Source organism: Strix uralensis, chromosome 2 (genome assembly GCF_047716275.1).
Source record: "Strix uralensis isolate ZFMK-TIS-50842 chromosome 2, bStrUra1, whole genome shotgun sequence".
Classification (NCBI taxonomy): Eukaryota; Metazoa; Chordata; class Aves; order Strigiformes; family Strigidae; genus Strix; species Strix uralensis.
This window is the reverse complement of record NC_133973.1, coordinates 8,419,070-8,439,357: the sequence shown is the minus strand read 5'-3', so window position 1 is coordinate 8,439,357 and position 20,288 is coordinate 8,419,070. Positions and strand designations below refer to the sequence as shown.

Sequence of the window (20,288 nt, the reverse complement as noted above, 5' to 3'; positions counted from 1 at the left end):
CATACTCTGGCAAAACCAGGCTTGCTGTGCATATGTATATTTTGCTAGCCATTCATGCACATGCAGATAAAGTATAAATATGCATGCGAAGGTACACCTTGTACAGACATGCACACTTACATTATTAGCATGAAAAACAACCTGCTGCGCATGTTTTCATCCATTTCTATGCAGAGTAACCATCAAGATTTCTTTCCCCACTGTCCTGTGAAAAAACAGTTGGCGAGAGAGATTTTGATTCTGTTGTGGCCTTTTCTTTTGCTAGCTGTTGCCTTCTGTTTTATATGTAGGTTGCAAGCTATTTCAGACTGGCTCTCTGATTTGATTGGGTTTACACAGGCCACAGGACAGTGAAATATTGGTCTTTGGCCTGGGACCTTCAGATAAGTGATGGTCAAAAATCAAATAGTGGTTAATAGATAATAATTAGGATAATAGTAATATATACATAATTTTAGACAATTAAGATGACAGATAGATATGTGATAGATGATGTAATATACATTGATAAAAATATAATTTTCACACACTGTAGGATTTTATATTGTTTTCTTTCTGCATGAGAAAGCAGCTACAGCTGGTGAAGTATTTAGAATCTGTGTTATTTGTGACTATAGAAAAGGTGTTCATGGCCAAGAGCTCACTCAGCAATACACAGATGGGGTGTAGGGGGGGATATGTAATAAGTAATTAGGCAATGCAGTAATGCAGAATAACAGACTCACAGAAGGATGTAAGTCGGAGGGGCCTCTGGAGGTCTCTAGCCCAAGCCCCTGCTCACAGCAGAGCTGCCTCCAAAGCTAGGTCAGGTTTTCCAGTCAGTGGTCCACAAACGTTCTGAACATCTCCAAGACTGAAGTTTACCCAGCTGCCCTGGGCACTTGTTCCTGTGTTGAACCACCCCCAAGAAGGGGTGGATGGGGACATGTTTTCCTTTTGCACGGACTTTCCTTTCTTGCAAATGATACCTTTTTCCTTTTGTCCTTCACTGTGCCCCTCCGAGAACTCTCTCTCTGATGTTACTCTCCAACTCACCTCACCCTTAGGTGGTGGGACTGCTGTTAGATCTCCCCTTTGCCTCCTGCTCTTCAGTAAGAACAATTATTTTGTTCCTGCCCCCACCCCTCATATGTGCCTCATTGGCTCTATGTCCAAGCAGTTGAGCCTAGACTTTTAACTGACATTTAAATTTACTTACGAAGTGAGTTTTGAGAAGTTTCACCTTTGAGACCAAATATGGCAACTATTTTGTGATCCATCAGAAAAAAAAAATAAGGAGGATCGTTTCAGGAATAGCAAGATGGCTGCAAGGTGGGCGAGAGATGAGCAGTAGAGCCCAAGGCTGCCTTAATGGCCAGGAGCAGCAGATTAAAAACAGTATGCACTGACAGTGCTGGGGGAAGGAATTTCAGGACCGGAGTATGCTGTGGAGAACATATTGTTCAGTCTGAATGGCATGGGAAATAGCTTAGGCTTTGGCCTGTGAGGAGAGGGCAGTTTTATGCAGGTGCTGAGTTCTCAGAAAATTGCTCCCAGAAAAGTCTTGAGATTGTGGTGCTGTACATACTTTCTCCCTCAGATTCTGTGTGGTGTTTCCCCCATTACTCAAGAAATGAAACTTCCCCATCTTTTTGGAAAGACAAACCCTGCTGGTTTACATTTAAAAATTATTAAACGCTTCCTCCCTCAAAATGAACTTTACTCTGGTTGTGCTTTCTCCCTGGATGCTTTTGGGGTTCCCCCACCCCCCACCCCCCTTTAGTGGTTCATCTGGTTTTCCACTGTTATCATGGTATCACTCAGCATTTAGCTAAGCTAGGCATGGTAGTACCTTTTCTGGCTCAACCCTTTAAGTGGTAATTGATACATTTTAAAATTCACTCCAGTTTTTCTGGTGCTCATAAACCCTGTGTTCCTTGTGTTAGAGAAGGAGCATCAGAAGAAGGAACAGTCTAAGTCCTACTGTGTTACATTTTTAGTTTTACATGTCTTCTAATGGAGTGCATATTTATTGCCTAACCTAATTTTGCTTTAAGGTCATTCTCCGATTTCCAAATTCTTTCTCTGTCCCAAAATCTCCTACCCTTTTAAATAGTGCCAAAGTCCTGGAGGAGCAAAGCACATGTATGAAGCATTCTTTAAGTGAGTTGAGACTAACTTGTTCTCCAGGACAGAACCTTCATTTTTATGTCTGGAGACTAACTCCTTTTTTCCAACATCCTGAGTGCACCATTTTCCAGCCAGATAGAAGCAGTGAACTAGGATACAGTATGAGGATTTTTACCAGTCATACTATTATACTGCCATGCTGTTCCATCTGGGCAGGTGGAAGACTCTAATTTGAACATCATACTTGGCATGGGTTTGAGTTCATAGTTTGGATTAATCTGTATTTGATATAAATCCATCCCTCATGACCGTGTAAAGGCAATGAAACATTAGCTGAGGTGATGTGAAGATGCATTTGTCTAAAATCTGCTAGTAATTGGCATTTCTGGCTGAAACAGACACAGTGAGAGAAAAAAAGGAGCAGTCTGCTGTTTAGGACTGGATTCTGTATATGACAGCTTACCTTGTATATGAAGTTCTTCAACCTGATGTTTCACTGTCCTGTCTGTATTATTGGGGGTCAGACCATGGCCATGCCTCACTGCAGAGTATGCATTGCTTAGTTTGCCTAGAGTGTGTTGATAATCATGTGGTTAAATTAAATTTGTCAGCTTCCAATCAGTGATGAAGGGAAGAATACTTTCAGATGTTCATATAGGATCAATTTGTTTAAGAGACAGCAGATAAGCCACCTTAAGAACAGGATGATTTAAAAAGCCTAGGTGTGTGTTCTGTGAAAAAACACTTTTTGAAAGGAGCTATTTCACATGATTCAAGTGTCTCTTGAGGAATATATGCAAATAAACTACTTAGGACCTTTGGTCATATTTGTTACGTGAAAACATGAATTGGTAGAGCACTGAAACAGGTGCTGAGAATCTGGGGAATTTCTACCCTTGGAGATGTTTAGGAGTTGCCTGGACAAGGTCATGAGCAGCCTGATATGGCTTTGCAGTTTACAAGCTATGAGCAGAGGCTTGGACTAGAAACCTCCAGAGGTGCCTTCCAGTGTAAATCTTTCTTTGAGTCTCTAAATCTATTTGATCTCAAGGTAACAGCAGCAACATCTCCTGTGTCAGTTTGAAAGGAGGAGACACAAAGCTGTCAAATAGAAATGTCTCCTAAGTGCATGGCACTGCTCATATGTCTTGTAATTCTCCAGCTGAAGTGTCTGGTTTTGCTGATCAAGGCATTTCTCACACTCCTGCTGCCACTCAGAAAATCTTAGAGAAGCAGATGTTGTGCTGGGCAGGAAGCAAAGAGTCACCTTCTTGCAGGTGCCATGCATCAGGTGACAGCCTGATCTCAAGTAAAGCCAAACCTGGTTCATTGAAGGAGATGTGAGGTAAAGAGGCTTATTCTCTGCTTGTCAAATGCCAACCTTCCCCACCTATACTTTGAAAGAATGAGGTAAGATAGCTGCTCTTCAGGGAATCTGATAAACAAACACGGGGACACAGTCAGGATCCTTCAAGCTCCCTGGAGATCTTGTTGACAAGACGGCACAACTGCCAAGTGCACTACAGATCCGTGTATGAAATGTCATTGGTAAATGCATGTAGCTAGTTGTGAATGCATGTAACCAATTGCATGTCAAGATTAGTATATGAAGACAAAGACTAGATTAAGTAGTTAGAAATTCTGAGAAACTGGAGATATGTGAGGACTTACCATGAAGATTTGGGTAAATAATGGGAGGACGTGTGCAGTACCCTGTAATATTTCTGAGCTGATGCTGCTTCTTTTCCTCTGCGGGCGCCATCAGTGGCTGGGTGTCCTGTTAAGCATTCCTTGGCAGCAGGAGGAACAGATGCAGGACATTTCTGCAGCCTGTTTGATAGTGTAATACCTCTCAAAACCTTTAGAGATGTTTTACAGTGCTGCTGAAATCTGTGAGACAGCCCTGAGGGTGGCAGCCTTAATGTGAACAGTTTTGACCTTCTTTTGTACCTTCAGAAAGCCTGCTCAATCTCTTCATACCACACCCAGCTCTTTCTCAGAATGTTTGAAAGCAATTAATTTTCTGTGATCATAACTTGTACTCCCAAAAAGGTGATGAAAAGATTTTGGAGAGATAAGGAAGAGAGAACCAGAAAGGAAAAATAAAATTAAAAAAAAATAATAATAGATGAGCTGCATCTGTCTGAGAGTTTCTGTGTCTCTGTCTCCCTGCTTGGGTACATTTGGGTCTGCACCTCGGACTTTTAGTAGATCTACCTTTTCATCTTTAATGCTATTTGTGAAGGAGCACTTGCCTTGCCTTGCCTTTTGATCTCTCTTGCATTCTGCTCCTCTAGCTTTATGGCCAATACACAGACCAGATAACCGACTTTGCAGAGAAGGAAGCAGCAAAACTACTGAATAAGAAGCAGGTCCAAAAGAACAATGAAAGACCCCTGAAACATGAGAGTCAAGTAGAGATCAAAGAAGAGCAATATTCCAAATGTCAAGGTAGGGACAATTAATCTTTCATTACCCTATGACCAGCTATTGGGTAGGCCAGCCATAGAGATGGAATTTAAGCAAGGCCAAAAAGACAAGAAAATTGTGACTGGGGAGAAGCAGGGAAGGAAGGAAAAGGAATCACAGTGGATTGAAAAGTTTTTTTCATAGAAGGTTTCATTGTAGGAAAAGCCAAAATCTGGTTGGAAAAAAGACCAGTCCCAAGTTAATAATTTATTCTACAACAGATCTCTGTAACAGGAGGAAAAGGACTTGTGTCAAATTTTTGCTGCTAGTGCCTAAGATGTTGAATTCTGCCCTGCTCCCCCCCACCTTTTTTTTTTTTTTTTTTTAAGCAGCATAAGATTTTGCAGGACTGTATAAGAGAGGGATGGGTACCAGTCCTTCAACACAAAGCACATAATGTTTCCAAATAAATCTTTATTGTAGTCAACTCTCAGCATAGGAGAGGAGAGACAGAGAGGCTTCATCTATGTTCCCTCAGTTTTTCTGGTTCACTCTCCCCTCCACAGACTGTGCTAGACGCATCCAGAAATATGTTACCAAGAAGCTTGGAGAAGACTGGATTTTCTTGATTCTGTTGGGTCTGGTCATGGCGTTGGTGAGCTGGGGAATGGACTATGCCAGTGCAAAGAGCCTACAGGGTGGGTCCCGTTCAGGTGTTGCAAAAGCACACTGTAGATGATACAAATGTTTTACAAAGCCCAGTGACCAATGTTCCTCCTCCTCTAATATCAGTGTCCCATTCTCACCCCTCCCTGACTGGGAAGTTTGAAGTACTTGCAATATAGTAAAGAATATGTTCTTTAAAGGGATGGCAGGAAAAAATTTGGAAGTAAGCAGGCAGAACCAAAGGATATGTGTATGATGAGTCAAACCATTATTTTGACTCCGTTTCCCCCCTGCTCCCTTAAATATGTAGGGCACAGGGAAGTGGTACTGTGGTCCTTCCTATTATACTGGTTCCCATCGTCCCCAGGAATATTGAGCACACAGGGGATGGGGAGGGGAAGGGGCTCCTAGATGCCCTCCTGACACTGTTTCTGCCTTTAGCTCATTATTGTTCTTTCCAATTTTGCCCTGCAGTTTCCTGCTAGCTGGCCACACAATGCTCCCTCCTTTGGCTGTTTTCACAAAGATCTCCTACTCACTGTCTTATATCCTTTCCCTGCATTTTTGCTGTGGTCTCTCTCCCCTTTGCCAGCTATAACAAGATTTTTTAGTACCCTTGACCCCATCTCAGTGCGCACACATTGCCCCCATCTTGTTAAGTGCACTCTTTCTTTGTCCTTAACCTCAGTGTCCCAGTCCTCATCTGCACATGCTCACAAACCCTTTCCTCTCAGCACTCTTGGCTGCTCATGTCCACCAGACACTGCGGTTCCTCAAAGCTCCCAATATTCCTTCAGCCCCGTGTTCCTCCCTCTAGAGCTTCCCCATCTACCAGGCATCTGGCTTATCCTACCAGTTTCAGAGAGCCCCTTTCCTTTATACTCATTGCAGCAGAGTCCTTTGTGGTTTTTTCCTTTCCCTCCACCAAGTCTCAGCCTCCTGTTGTGTGTGGAGCCGGCTCAGACAAAGAAGATGAACTGCACAGGAGCTGCAGTTCAGTTTGGATTCTTGGCAGCTCATGCTGTTGTGCCTAGCTAAACAATGGTATCACTGCTGTTTTAACAGTTGGCATAGCTCCCTTCATGAAATTCAGCCTTTTAAGATAGTTTTTTATGAAGGAATGATTTTTCATGTGATTGAGATGGAGCAGAGGGCACTAGCTATTGGTGGACCACTTTACTGTCCTTCAGGACCCACATAAGGCCCTCAGGCTGCCAAATGAAAAGATACTGTGCAGTGATTCATTCTCACAACTGCATGTAACACCCCTCTTACACCACATTTGGGCACAGGTATTAATAGTATTTCAGAACAGGGAGCCACTTCTATCCATTCCTGCAAAATGCCTGCTTTATTTGAGAACTCATACTCAAAATGTAACAAGGCTTGTCTTAGAAAATGAGGACTTTAGGATAGCATTTCTCAGGGAGATTTAGCATGGGCAGATTTAGCAAGTGTGTGATTCTTTGATGTCTACCAACCTGTTTGGAGCAGCTGTGATTACTGACAACTTCTTTGTTTGTCTGTCTACAGCCTACAAGTGGATGTACAGAGCGCTGCACCCGAATGTTCCTATGCAGTATCTGGCGTGGGTCACATACCCACTTGTTCTTATTCTGTTTGCGGCCATTTTCTGCCACCTCGTCTCTCCACAGGCTGTTGGTGAGGGCAGAAGGCATGGCAAGATCTGTTTCTGTCTGTCTCGTTTTTCTTATTCCATTTGCCTGCAGGTTTTGTTCATCCCCTGCTCTGCTGTTGTTTTCAGGGTCTGGGATCCCAGAGCTCAAGACCATTATGAGGGGAGTGGTCCTCAAGGAGTATCTCACTCTCAAAGCTTTTTTGGCCAAAGTTGTGGGCCTCACAGCTGGGCTTGGAAGTGGCATGCCTGTGGGGAAAGAGGTAAATATTGCTGTTTTCATGTGCAGTAGTGGCCATGGTCTGGGAGGTGGGAGGAGTTGTCTGTGGAAGAATAGTCTATAAATGTTTTCTTTCTTTTGCCACCATTTCTCATCTCAAAGTTCTGCTCTTTCCAGCAATGCTTATCTTCCATTGGCCATTTTCCTTCCACTTTGAAAGGCTTGATATAGAAAACATCAAAGAACTCAAGTCAGGTAATCTTTGAGAGGGGAAAAAAAGAAGATTGGAGTACTGGCTGAGATGACCAAAGAGAAATTATGAGATCTTCAATGGCTAAATGGTTGTCAGTAACCAGAGGGTAACCCTCTCTGATTTCCTCCTCCCCTTCTCTTGCAGGGTCCTTTTGTGCATATTGCCAGCATCTGTGCAGCAGTACTCAGCAAGTTCATGTCAATCTTCTGTGGTGTGTATGAGGTAAGGCACATGTCTCTGCATACAGCTCTTCCACAGGTTGAACTCCTAAGACACATAGGAGAGTATTGGTAGGCCACAAAATACAGAAGAAACATATGGATTGAAGTTCACTGTGCTGCTTTAGAGCAGTAAAATACAAACCAAAGAAAGTGGTAGTGGGAGGCCAGATATACAGTCAAATAACTGTGCAGGACCACCAATGGTACTTACCAATTACACAGAGGCTGGTTAGGAATATGCATTTTTCAATCTCATGATGCTGATACCTTTGAGCTGTGATCATTGTCTGTATAAAAAAGTAGCTGCAGACAAAGATCAATTTGTCTTTAAGCCAAATTTATACGGCATTGGTAATTATAGACACTGACACTGTCTCTAGGCTTTTGCTGTCGCAGAACAGCCTCTGCAGGCTGATCACTGTATTGACTAGTTGTATAAAAAAAATCTATTAACTTCATATATAGATAAACGTAGGAACTGCTTTACATACATTTTTTTAGCAGAAACTGGCTGTGTAATACAACAATGGGAGGCGCTGTTCTAGTTGAGTAGATCCTGTATGTGCATAAGAACCAGTGTCACTGCTGAAAACCAGCTGACAGTACTAAAGACCGCACTAAAGTGTGTAGAGCCTGCTATTTGTAATAGCAATGGCTGAATCTGCTGCTGGCTGTTGCTTTGTTTCATTGTTCTGGATCCTAACCCCCTGGCTTTGCTTCCTCTAACCCCAGCATGCTCTTCTCTGGCTGCACTCTCTGTTCCAGAATGTGCATAGGCAGTTCGACTTCCTGGTGGCGGCTTGTGCAGTTGGAGTTGGATGTTGCTTCGGGGCTCCTCTTGGAGGCAAGTGTCTTCCTACATGTGACATTTAATGTACAGCTTATTTAGCCTCTTGCTGTGAGATTTCCTGGTCTCAGGAAAGGTTCTCCGCAGATACCTCTCCACTCTAGCAACATGAGTTCTGTCTTTTCACGTGTAACTGGTGGCAGTGAAAGAAAGGGAAGGTTATAGGAAAAGTGACACCTATTAATGTGCTGATTTCTAATGATACAGCTTGTTCAGTCCCTACCTGCCATGGACATTGTTCAACCTGGAGAGCACCAAGGGCTGTACAGAAAATCAACAGGGATCTACTAGGGGACAGAAATTTTAAAAAAAATTCATGTAAGGAGTAGCAACATCTAAGGGCAGGAGATGATGGCAAGTATGACAAGAAGTGACAATGTGAACAGGAAACTACTGTATTAATAGTTTATCAGTGGACTGGAGAACAGAAATATCACTGTGTAAAGTTTTGGGCTCCCCATATAAGAGAGGTGTGAAGGGCCAGTAAGATGGCTGGGAGGTTGAAGTAACAGTATATGAGGACAAGCTGAAGAAGCTGGGTTTGCTCAGCCTAAAGGAGAAAAGGCTAAAGGGGGATGGTCTAACTGATGTCATCAACCACCTAAAAGGGGATTTTAGTGAAGACTGATCCAGGCTTTTTTCAGAGCAGCACAGTGCAAGAGGCGATGGGCGCAACTTGCAACCAGGGAAATTCTGACTGTGTATAAAGAAAATATGTTCCCCTCCCCCAAGGGTGGTTCAGCACTGGCACAGATGCCCAGAGGGTCCAGGGAATCTCCATCTTTGGAGATGTTCAGGACTCACCGGGCCAAGAACCTGATATAGCCTTGGAATTAGCACAACTCTGAGCAGCCAGTTGGAGGAGACACATCCAGTGGTCCCTTCCCACCTTTCTATGATCCTGCTGTAAAGAGAAATGTGGAAATTTGCCTACCTCCCCTCACATTTGTACTAGTCTTCTCATTCATGAAATTTCCTTAATCAGCATATGTGCCAGAGGCACATAGGAACTTCCTAAAACAGTGGAAATATATGCATAAATAGTTTGTCTTAAAATGTTCTCCATTCTTTGTTGTGCCTTCATTTCACTCTCCCCCCATGCACTGTACCAAACCTCTCTCCACAGTTATTGTGCCCAGAAGTTTAAGAAGTTTTTGAAACGTGATGCTTTTTCTAGGTTGTTTTTATTTCTTCCTTGCACTATTTTCCTGTTAGTCTTCAAATGGATAAGTTAGCTGACAAAGCAACATGGTCTTGCATAAACAATAATAATGATATTTACTCTGGTTTGTTATTAAAAAAAAAAGGAACATTGTTTGTAAGCTACAAATCGGAGGTTCCTCAGTTGACAACTTGAGAAAAGATGTGCCAGGAAGAAAATCAGGTTCAGCAAGAGAGAGGCTGAGAGCTGTGTATATGTGGGCAATATAGCAAGTTGGGGACAGCCTGAGCCGAAGCCTGAGGCTTCAAGGCAAAATTTGTTAAGTCTGCCAAAAACCTTGAGAGAAACCAGGTTCAGAACCAAGGATTAGACCGCAGTCAGGTGGAACCATTGGTAGTATGCAGGAGAATGGTATCTCTCTTAATGGTGAAAAAAGAATGCAAAAAAAACCCCAACCCCCCAAAACCTTGCATAACAGTCTACAGTTCTTGTTTCTTTCTCTGTACCTGGAATGAATATAGTCACCAAGACCGCAGGACACATTATACATAGTTCACTAGGAGAGGCTAGAGAAGAAAAGAGAAGGATAAAGGGAAGTAGTCTAATTGCTGTCTTCTGTAGCTAAAGGAGATATTAGAGAGACAAAATAGTCAAACTCTTCTCAGAGAACACTGAAAGGACAAGAGACAACAGGCACAACTTGCAACAAGGGAAATTCTATCTATGCATAAAAAAAATTTCTCCCCTTTCCCCAAAGGTGGTTCAGGGTGGCATAGGTGTCAAGAGAGACTGAGGAATCTCCACACCTAGGCTCACCTAGCACCCTGATCCTGAGCACCCTGATCTAGCCTTGAAGTTAGCCCAGCTCTGAGCAGAGTTGGAGAAGAAGCATTCAGACGTATCTTCCAGACTGAAACTTGCTGTGAGTCTGTGATAACATTGTAGTATGGGAACAAACTGAAAATTATCACAGCTTTTGCAGCCCTAGTTGGGTTCCTCTTATGGATTCACACCAAACTGCCGAATGTGATTTCCGTTACCTGGCAGTCATGTAATCTTTTGCTGACATTAGTCCAGGATATAGCTTGCAACTTCACATCGTATTGCCCATGGTGTATAACTTCTTGGTGTGAACACCACCCTGTGTATTAATGAAGAGCCCTCAAAACAGATTTGAAAAGCCAATTTAGCCCTTGACAAACAAAAGGTGCCCAGCTTACTTTTTCTGAGTGCACTCTGGTACTCTTTGTGTTTGTTTTGGTCTGTCTGGCTACTCCTATACTGCCACACAGCACCATCACTCTGACACAGTGCTGGGTCCTGGAAGATGCCATATGTCACAGGCTGTTCTCAGTGGTTGCTATAGGTCTCTCTATCTCATGCTGTTCATCAACACTGTCCCATCAGGATTTGCACCTTCAACTTCTTGCCATACTGCAGGCCATGTTGCATGCACCCTCAGTTTCAAGCTGTTAATCACTATGCTGGTGGGCTATAACACAACCCTCCCACTATTCCAGACACTTTGAACTGAATGCCACCCCTATTCTGGACATGATTATGTCTTAAGACCACAGAGGAACTGCTAGGGCCCACAAGTTACCTAGGACAAAGCTGTGGATAAGGACAGGGAATGGTCCATGGCCCTTTTATGCTGGGTTGTGCAGAGGTAGCCTTCAGATACCTTTTGGTTGAAGCTCTATCAAACACCTGCTCAGGTAAACAGGAATTCATGGTGTTCTGGCCTTAGAATTTAGTGTGGCCACTGAGATTCCCACCATAACACAGGACCAACCTTTCTCAGAACTCTCGTGGGAAATCTAACAGGCTACTTTGGGAACATATGATAGTAGAAAGTACCAAATACACAGGCTTTAACACTGGTGCATTACACAGCACCTAGAATTTAGACAAAATAAAATCAAATCTACCTGCTCACATTTCACCCTTCTTAGGCACTTCAGGGACAAATCTTGGAGAAAGAGTGGAAGAGTATTTTTTCCCTTTCAACAGCTCTATGTCTTCCAAAACTGTCTCAGGATAGACTCTACCTTTTATACCTTACATTTCCTTTTATTATCATGTTTGTTTTCACCAGGACAGCACAATGCTTTACTAGGTGATCTACTACCCGCTCACCCACCTGAGGTGATAGGACCTTCGGTATCTGTCCACACTCAGTTCTGGACATGCATGCTCCTTGTGCACACAAACTCACAGGGTGGCTTTTTTGAGGCACTCTCTGGAACATGTGTATCCTGAGATTGCTTGACAAAGTAAAAGAGATGGAGTAAAACATACTTATGCACCCTCCACCCTCTGGAGGATTTTTCACGAGACATTTCTCCTACAGTGATAGAAATGTGCATGTTTCAGTGAAAGAGTAGATGCTGCCTTCTCCACATGTCTTGAAGATGTGATTCCAGGTATATGCCTGTCTTGTGCCAGGTCTTGTCTTTTGAGTATTTTGAAACCATCCAGAAGGAAGATAAATATAGCTGTTACTCTGATACTGGTGACAAAGCTGTGTGACATCATACCTGCCAATTCTGTTACTCACTCTCTGCTTTCTTTCCTTCTTTCTTCTGTTTGTCTGTCTCTCTTTGTCTCTTTCACCAGTAGCAGCCATATTATTACACAGATGTCCTGACTGTGGGTTGTGCTGTGGGGGTCGGCTGCTGCTTTGGGACACCACTTGGAGGCAAGTGGCTGTTCTGTTTCCTTTTTCTCAGGTACCTAAATCCTATCCTGCCTAGTCCTGTTCTCCTCTCCCCTTTCCTGCACTGTAATTTTGATCTGTCGTCTACTTTGAACAAAGAAGCTTACTGTTAGCGTTACCAACCTCCCAGCTTCTCTGACACAGTCTTTCTTCCACGTTGTCAGCCTTCTGGAGGCAAGAGGGGAAGGCTCTCTAGAACAGTGGCCTCCAAATTGGGATGTGCCTACCCCAGGGACTGCGCAAGATGATCCACTGGGGTGTGGGAAGGAAATATTGGAATTTTTATTTTTTTATTGAATCTTAAAAAAATTAAAAATAAATTAAGATTTACTAATATTCAGTATGCATATTGGCGGTGGTGTCCTCACTCAGTCCGTATGTCAGATGGCCACTTGTCACATACAGTGCATGAGATGTCACAATGCGGAGGCTCACTCATTTGCTCACTTTCGGCATATTGCAATGTATTGCAATCAGTGTGTGCCCACTTAAGTGATTTATGGATTATATTATCTAATGTTAACTAAACTAACCCTCACAAAATGGACAAGTGGATTAAAAAGATTCCTTCAAAGAAACTGCAGATTGAAGATAATACTAATAATGCAAGCACAGATGATTGACAAGAAAATAGCAGAGCTGACACTTCTCCTACTCCTTGTACAGGCTCAGCCACATTATGACGTACAAACAATGACCAGCTAATCAGGTCTGACAAGAAGTTGGGAAAAAAAAATTATCAAAGGACATTTAAATATGGATTTACATCCACTATTGTTAATGACGAACCTCACCCTAACTGTATATTGTGCTTTGGGAAGTTAGCTAATGGCACTATGAAGCCATCGGAATTAGCAAGACATTTAAAAACTAAGCATCCAGAACATGAAGACAAATCTCTACAATTTCTTCATCAATGTTTTAAGCTATGTGACATTCAGTACCTTACAAAAAAATCCAGTACCTTACAAAATTCCACTGACCTTAATGATACATGTATAGAAGCCTCCTTTGAGATTTCTTGCTTTGTAACAAAAGACAAAAAGCCACATACCACTGGGGAAACACTTGTTCGTTCTGCCACAGTAAAAATGGCTGAAATAATACACAGAAGACAATACAGTGTCAAAATAAATGCATTCCTTTGTCAGCAAACACTGTTGGAAGATGCATAGAAAACATTGCTGAAGGTTTGAAGCAACAAGTATCAGTACAAATTACACAGTGTGAGAGGCTTGCTATGCAGCTGAATGAAAGTACAGATGTTTCTAACATGTCTCAGCTTATGGTATTTGCTAGATTCTGTTTCAATAGTGAAATACATGAAGAACTACTTTTCTGTGAGCCACTAAAGGAAAGATCTACGAGAGAAGCTATACTCTCAACAGTAAATTACTTCTTTAATAAAAATGTTTTATGGAAAAGCTGTGCAAGTGGAGCAGCTGCTTTGACTGGCATAAGAAAAGGATTACATGGTAAGGTTACATAGATAGCACCACACCTGAAATTCATTCACTGCATTGTTCATAGGCAAGCTATTGCGGCAAAGAAATGGGAGCCAGACATGCACAAAGTGCTACAGAATGTCATCGATGTGGTTAATTTCATAAAAACAAGACCTTGAAACAGTAGAATCTTTACAATACTTCATAATGAGATGGGGAGTGACCATGACAATCCTTTGTACCATACAGACATGTGCTCATTAAAAGAGTTGTTGAATTTAAAGACCTTTTCTTCTACGAAAAATCTGATGATCTATTCCATGATGACAAGCATCTGTCAGCATGTAACAAAGTGTTAAACCAAGATTTTCAAAACCAAAGAAGAATATCAATATTATTATCAATATCGATATTTTTAGTGAGGACAAAATTTGTTTGTTCCGTTAAATAAAACATTCTTTTTAAAAATTTTATTTCCTCTTTATCTCATCCTTTTAAAATTTCTATTTTTTGTGTATGTTTTATATTGTACATAATATAGTAGTACAGTAGTACATGTATATAATTTTTAAATAAATACACATATATTGGGGGGTACATGCTCAAAAATCTTTTATTGGTAGGGGTGAGTGATCAAAGAAGTGTGGATACCACTGCTCTAGAAGACTACTTAGAAGCCTCTCTCATGCTTCTAACATTACACTTCTGATTTTAACTTTGCTCCCTTTCCACCTCTTTCCAGGGGTTCTTTTCAGCATTGAGGTCACTTCTACTTACTTTGCTGTGCGCAATTATTGGAGAGGTTTCTTTGCAGCTACCTTTAGTGCCTTCATTTTCCGAGTCCTTGCTGTTTGGAACAAGGATGCAGGTAAGCTAAGAGCCATTCCTACTCTCTTTGTAAAAAAGTTGCTCTATTAATTTATTATTTTCTATCTTCCTCAAAACTACAACCTTGTATGATGCTTGAAACTTCTGCCATGATGTGTGACTTCCAGCAGTACAGACAGAAAGAGAAGGGGAAGTGTCATCAATTGTATAACCCAACCTATTCCTAGGTTATGACTGAAAAATGACTGAATATGAGTCCTTGGCAAACAAGAGGGCCCCTGAGGTGTTATTTTTGCCTCCACTCAGCATAATGTCAAGGCTGCAAACATAGAGGTATCCCATCACAGAGGATGTAATATGTACTGTAGTGTATGCTGCTGCTATCTGCTGGAAATACCATGGTCTGCTTTGGTCATCTCTTGACTAGAAGCATAAAAAGCAAATAGTGTAGAAAACTGAGATGATAAAATGATTAGGAGGCTACAGGATTGGTAGAGTCTGACTGGAGGTCCTGAAAAAATAACTGTCTCAAGTAACTGAAAAGCGTGAGCACAACATTTGTGCAGACAGAAATAGCACAGGACAAGCTTGTTCAGGAGAGTATTTTAGATACTGTGGGAATGGAGTTCCAGCTGATGCAGAAGGCTACCATTTCTTTGTAAACTTCTTGTTTATAATGTCTTCATCTTTTATTCTTACAGTTGTATCTATTTTATTGATCTGAGCTCCATGTGGGCAGTTCCTTTACTTAAAACTGCTATAACTTATGTCTCTTGAATTCACAGGGTTGGATTTTTTGTTTGTGCTAAATCATTATTTGGCTTGAATATTCTCTTGAATATAGAAAGTGATGACACTTTCTACTTGAATGTAGAAAGTGATTACATATTTGTTTGTGAAGCACTGCCTCATATTGAGGGGTATTCAACCATCAGCTCTGTCACAAAAAACCCCCACATCTTTCTGTTCTTTCCGAAGGAAAATATAAGAAATTTGAAGACAGATGACAGGACATAATCTCCCATCCTTCACTTTATCTACTCTAGCTCTCTTGCTGATTTCCCAAATCATTAGAAATTAGCTTAATCCTGAAAGATCTTAATTACTGTCCCTTCTTCAAAATCATCCAGACAGCTTTAATACCCACATCCATGGCTCCTTACATTCTGTTTCATTGACTGTCTGGGTTAAAAAGTTCCATGATCCAATTGTCTATGAAAAACAGTTCCTTTTCATAGTCCTGATGTTTTTTTGTCTGTGTTGCCTTGTCCTTGTATTAAGGAACTAGAAACTTTTTTCTAGCTAAGTCATTCATTATTTTATGATCTTTTATCATGCCTGCTCTCACTTATCTTTCATGTCTTTCCTTGCTCATTTCCCTCTGAATGTTACAAGCCTGGTCTTTTCAGTCTTTGTTCATGCAAGGGTTTTTCTTAGCCACCCCCCTCTGATATGGTCACAGTCGCTGAAATCTCATCTACTCCCAGAAGTTACACACTTGGTAGATGAGCAGAAGTCTTTGTGCTAGTTTTCTGTATGGCTACTACTATCACACAGTAATAAAGCCTTTGTATGAGGTAGATTAATGTACTTGAAAGTGGAAGAAACTGCTTCCCTTAATGTGCACTATGTGCACCTACCTGTAATGTTCATGTGGAGCATGTAAACTATTGCAAATTCATATATAATATATGAACTACTTTTTCTGCTTAGGCAAGCATTTGCTGTCTTCCAGAACATTTTTGGGATAAAATGATTAGATTTCCAAGCAGGTGTGGCTATCGCATGGATCTACTGGAAGCCCTTACAATATTGCAATGCAATACTGTGCATTATGATATCATTTTTATGCAGCTTTTGCACATTTCTAGCAGCTGCAGTTAGGAAAAAGGTAAAAAGACCATTTTCTTAGAGCTGTCTACACTGATCCAACTCTCTTTCTTGAAATACTGTTGTTAAATTAGATTCCATTCTAATGTATCAGTAGTCTTCCACAACTGTATTACTTTGCATTCATCAACAGAACATTGCCTTTCTTATGCAGTCCTCTTGGCCTCCAGCCAGGGTAAACTGATTTAGAATCACATGCAGAATTTGCTGTCTTCCACAGAAAACTCTGAATCATAGAATTATGGAAATATTTAGTCTGGATGAGACCCCTGGAGCTCTCTACTCCAAACTCCTGCTTACAGCAGGGACAACTTTCCACTGCCTCTCTGGGCATCTGTTCCAGTGCTGAACCACCTCCCTAAAAAGAAGCATTTGTTCATTATATGTAGACAAAATGCCCCTGTTGGAAGTTGTGCCCATTGCCTCTTTTCCTTTCACTGTGTCTTTAGAACTTCCCCATGAGGTAGGGGAGACTGCTGATAGAACCCCCTTGGGCCTTCTCATTTCCAGGCTGAGTAGATCTAGTTCCTACAGCCTCTCCTTGTGCCCATGCCCTGGACCATCTTGAGGCTCACCACTGGACTCTCCCCAGTTTTGTAACATTTCATTTGTACTGGATTTTCTAGATGTGGCTTCATCAGTGCTATATAGAAGGAAATGATCACCACCCTCAACCAGCTGGTTGTGCTTTTGCTGATGTGGCTCAGTATGCAGTTAACTTCCATTGCCACAAGGGTGCACATTAAGCATCGTATCCACCAGGACACACTGGCATAAGAGATTTTCCTGTTCACTAGGCCCCCCAGGCTGTACTGACACACCTGCCATTCCAGGTGCAGGACTAAATATTTGTCTTTGTTGAATTTATGATGTTCCTACTGGTCAACTCCTCCAGTTTGTGGAGGCCACTCTGAGTGAAGCCCTCCAGGTGACAAACCACCCCCTTCTTTCCCTCCCCATTTCAGTATGGTCACTGGTGAGTGAGTTCCATCCTATCATCTAGGACCTTGATGCAGATGTTAAACAGAATCAGCTCTAATATTGACCTCTGAAGAAATCAACCCCACAGGGCCCCAAGACAACAATTAGCAACTCCTGCCACATGCGTACTATGACATGTATCATTATTTATCTGACATGATAAACTCACTGAGCCCTACTATACTATTTAATGCAGTATCATTTAATGACATGGACTATCTGTTTCCTAAAACTAAATTGAGATGATCCCTTTCTTGGGCTGATCTAACAAAGAAGAGGACGTCCTGCTTTTCACCATCTTCCATCCCTGACTGTTCTACCCCCTCCCTTGTACTATCTCTGTGTTTGTTGGACCCCTCCATTCAACTCACTTTCCTGGAAGAGGACTAATCCAGGAAAAGAGCAGATAGGTTTTCTGGTAGGTTTTAATGAGGTGAAAAGAACTCAATGAAGGCTTTAACATGTGTCAGAGTGGGCCCAACTGGAGGGGAGAAGAGTGCAGCTGGGAGGGAAGGAATGGGGTGAAGAAACAGCAAGTAAGATCTTCCCATTTTGGATAGTAACATGAAGTTAGATAGGCTTAGATATCTTTGGTAATGTAACCCACAGAGATCTGATTAAATCATTGCTCTAAACCTAGTCCTGTCTGACCAGTTAACAAGTAATTAATGCCTCCTGTAATTATCATATAATGCCAGATTTTCACTGCTTCTTTTCTGTCCTCATTGTGTGTGAATAATTCCTTCATCCAGGGCAAATTTGGATTTATATCCATCCTCATTCAGCTGCATTTCTACTCTGCACTAGATAATTAATTTGTACTTCACCTGTTGGCATACAAATATTTACCGTTTCCACACAATTAGGTACCTCCAGGCATGCAAAGCAGGACAGGTTTCAACATCTGCGTCATTTTAGCAGTGCAACACTACCAGGAGAGGTGAGTTAGAGAAAATGAGGTTTAGCTGATATTTTCCATCTCTGATTTCTAAGGCTTTCATTCTTTTGGTATCAGCCAAAAATTTTGCAGATATAACTTCAGAGATGATCTGAATTTTGTTTCTAGAAGGCAATTACAACTGTGCATGACACAGCTTCTCCAGATATGTAAGCACTGCCTGCCTTGGCAAAGAGAGTTTTCAGAGTCAGTGAGTATAGTAGGAAGAGTTCTTATTTCCTAGAGAATGGATGGTAGAAGAAAAGAAAGAAAATAAAACCCTTTAAAAATCTGGGATTGTAGCTAAAAAAATATATACATTCTCTGAAAACAAACCTATACCAACTAGAGTGCTAGGGTGGCAAATGCTCAGAAATAGGCACTACTAAAATCAGAGCAGTCTGCAAATCTGTAATATTGTATGTAATGTCATGAAACCACAGAGGAGCATGTACAATAGTTCCCCTGTCCCATCTCTACCCTTAGCTTTTATGACATTTAACTTCTCACCTCACTATTCCCTTTCCTCCTCTACCTCTTTCTTCTCTCACAGTTACCATCACAGCCCTGTTCAGAACGAACTTTCGTATGGATTTCCCCTTTGATCTGCAAGAGCTGCCAGCATTTGCTGTAATAGGGTAAGTTCCCAGGAACCTGGCTTCTTGCTCTACAAAGGTTATCATGTGAGTTCTGTTAGGAATTCTTTTGCAAAACAGTTACATACATCCCATTTAGACATTTTGATTGTTACAAATAAGGCCTCTGCATTCCTCCTTCAGAAATTGTGCCCATGTAGCACAATGGGTAAGGAAGGAAATGTGGGTATTATCAAGCTGTTTGTTATTTCCTTTCCATAGATCTTTTTCAGAAATTAAGTTCTGAAAAAAAACCCCTAATTCTAACTTGGTCTAAGTTCTGGGCATAGTTTTACTGAATGGCTCTTTAACCTTTTTGATGGCATCCCCAAATGAACTGACCCAACAAGTATGGCCTTTTCACCTGACAAAAATGGGACAAAAGGTTTAACCAAGAAGTTTCCCTTTTACAAGGTCAGAATGGTTATCCTTTTCAAGAGAGGTTGGTACTCGACATGGTGGCAAGGGTAACTGAACCATAACTGGTCCCAACCACTGAGAAAACAGTTAATTTATTAAGATGAGTGTCAGTTTTATTTTATTTATGGAGATATCTGAGTTGGTTTCATTTGTGGAGGAAATTTTGCAAAATGAAAGAATAAACTTAAGAAAAATGAGAAGAGAATTGGGAAATACTAGAGAAAAACTGAGTTTGGAATTGCTGTGAGGAAAAGTCTTGGGTTAGAGTTTGAGAGAGGCTCCAGGGAAATCACTGCAGAGTAGTAGTGAAGGGAATACACTGTGTAGGAACAAATACTTGTGCTGGTGTTGTGAACGTATTCTGTTGCAAGACCTGGATCCAAGACCAGAAATATATTTGAGGTTTCCCAGCTCCCTTTAGTAGGCTGACCTCATATTCATTTACCTGAATATGAACTAAAGTGGGATTTTTTGAAGACATCAGATATGTTGAAAATCCATAATACACAGGAGCTTTTGCTAGTGACATGTATCCACTTTGTTCTTCTCCTTAAATAAACTTGCATGCTGAACTCAGGGGAATCCATTTGTTTAGATTGACAAGGAAGAAGGTAATCCTTATGATTTACAGCTGATAGAATGCAAAACTTATTATTGTGTTTTGAACAGAGTTGGCAGACCTGTTTTTTTTCAGTACTGCACATAGACTACAAAAGGAGTATGACAACTGCAAAATGCTTTCAAATGCCTGGGTGTTCAACATGGCATCTTTTTTTTAAAAAAAGCTGAAGACTTGGATAGTCTTGGATAAAGTCCTGATGCCAACTTAGAATGCTCTGAATTCTCTTAACATTGAGTCTCAAAGTTGGACTCTTTCTATCCAACATATTTCTTCACTTTCAGGTAGGAC

The 20,288-nt window shown here is 41.4% G+C and overlaps 1 protein-coding gene across 1 annotated transcript in view; it reads left to right on the top strand.

Moving 5' to 3' along the window:
• CLCN1 (chloride voltage-gated channel 1) overlaps positions 1 to 20,288 on the top strand; it is a 68,248-nt gene that overhangs the window by 31,931 nt on the left and 16,029 nt on the right. The window contains exons 3-10 of the mRNA XM_074855270.1: positions 4,407 to 4,560; positions 5,085 to 5,216; positions 6,718 to 6,846; positions 6,950 to 7,083; positions 7,438 to 7,515; positions 8,280 to 8,358; positions 14,430 to 14,555; positions 18,877 to 18,961. Of these exons, the coding sequence (XP_074711371.1) occupies positions 4,407 to 4,560; positions 5,085 to 5,216; positions 6,718 to 6,846; positions 6,950 to 7,083; positions 7,438 to 7,515; positions 8,280 to 8,358; positions 14,430 to 14,555; positions 18,877 to 18,961 (917 nt within the window). The remainder of the gene's footprint in view (positions 1 to 4,406; positions 4,561 to 5,084; positions 5,217 to 6,717; positions 6,847 to 6,949; positions 7,084 to 7,437; positions 7,516 to 8,279; positions 8,359 to 14,429; positions 14,556 to 18,876; positions 18,962 to 20,288) is intronic.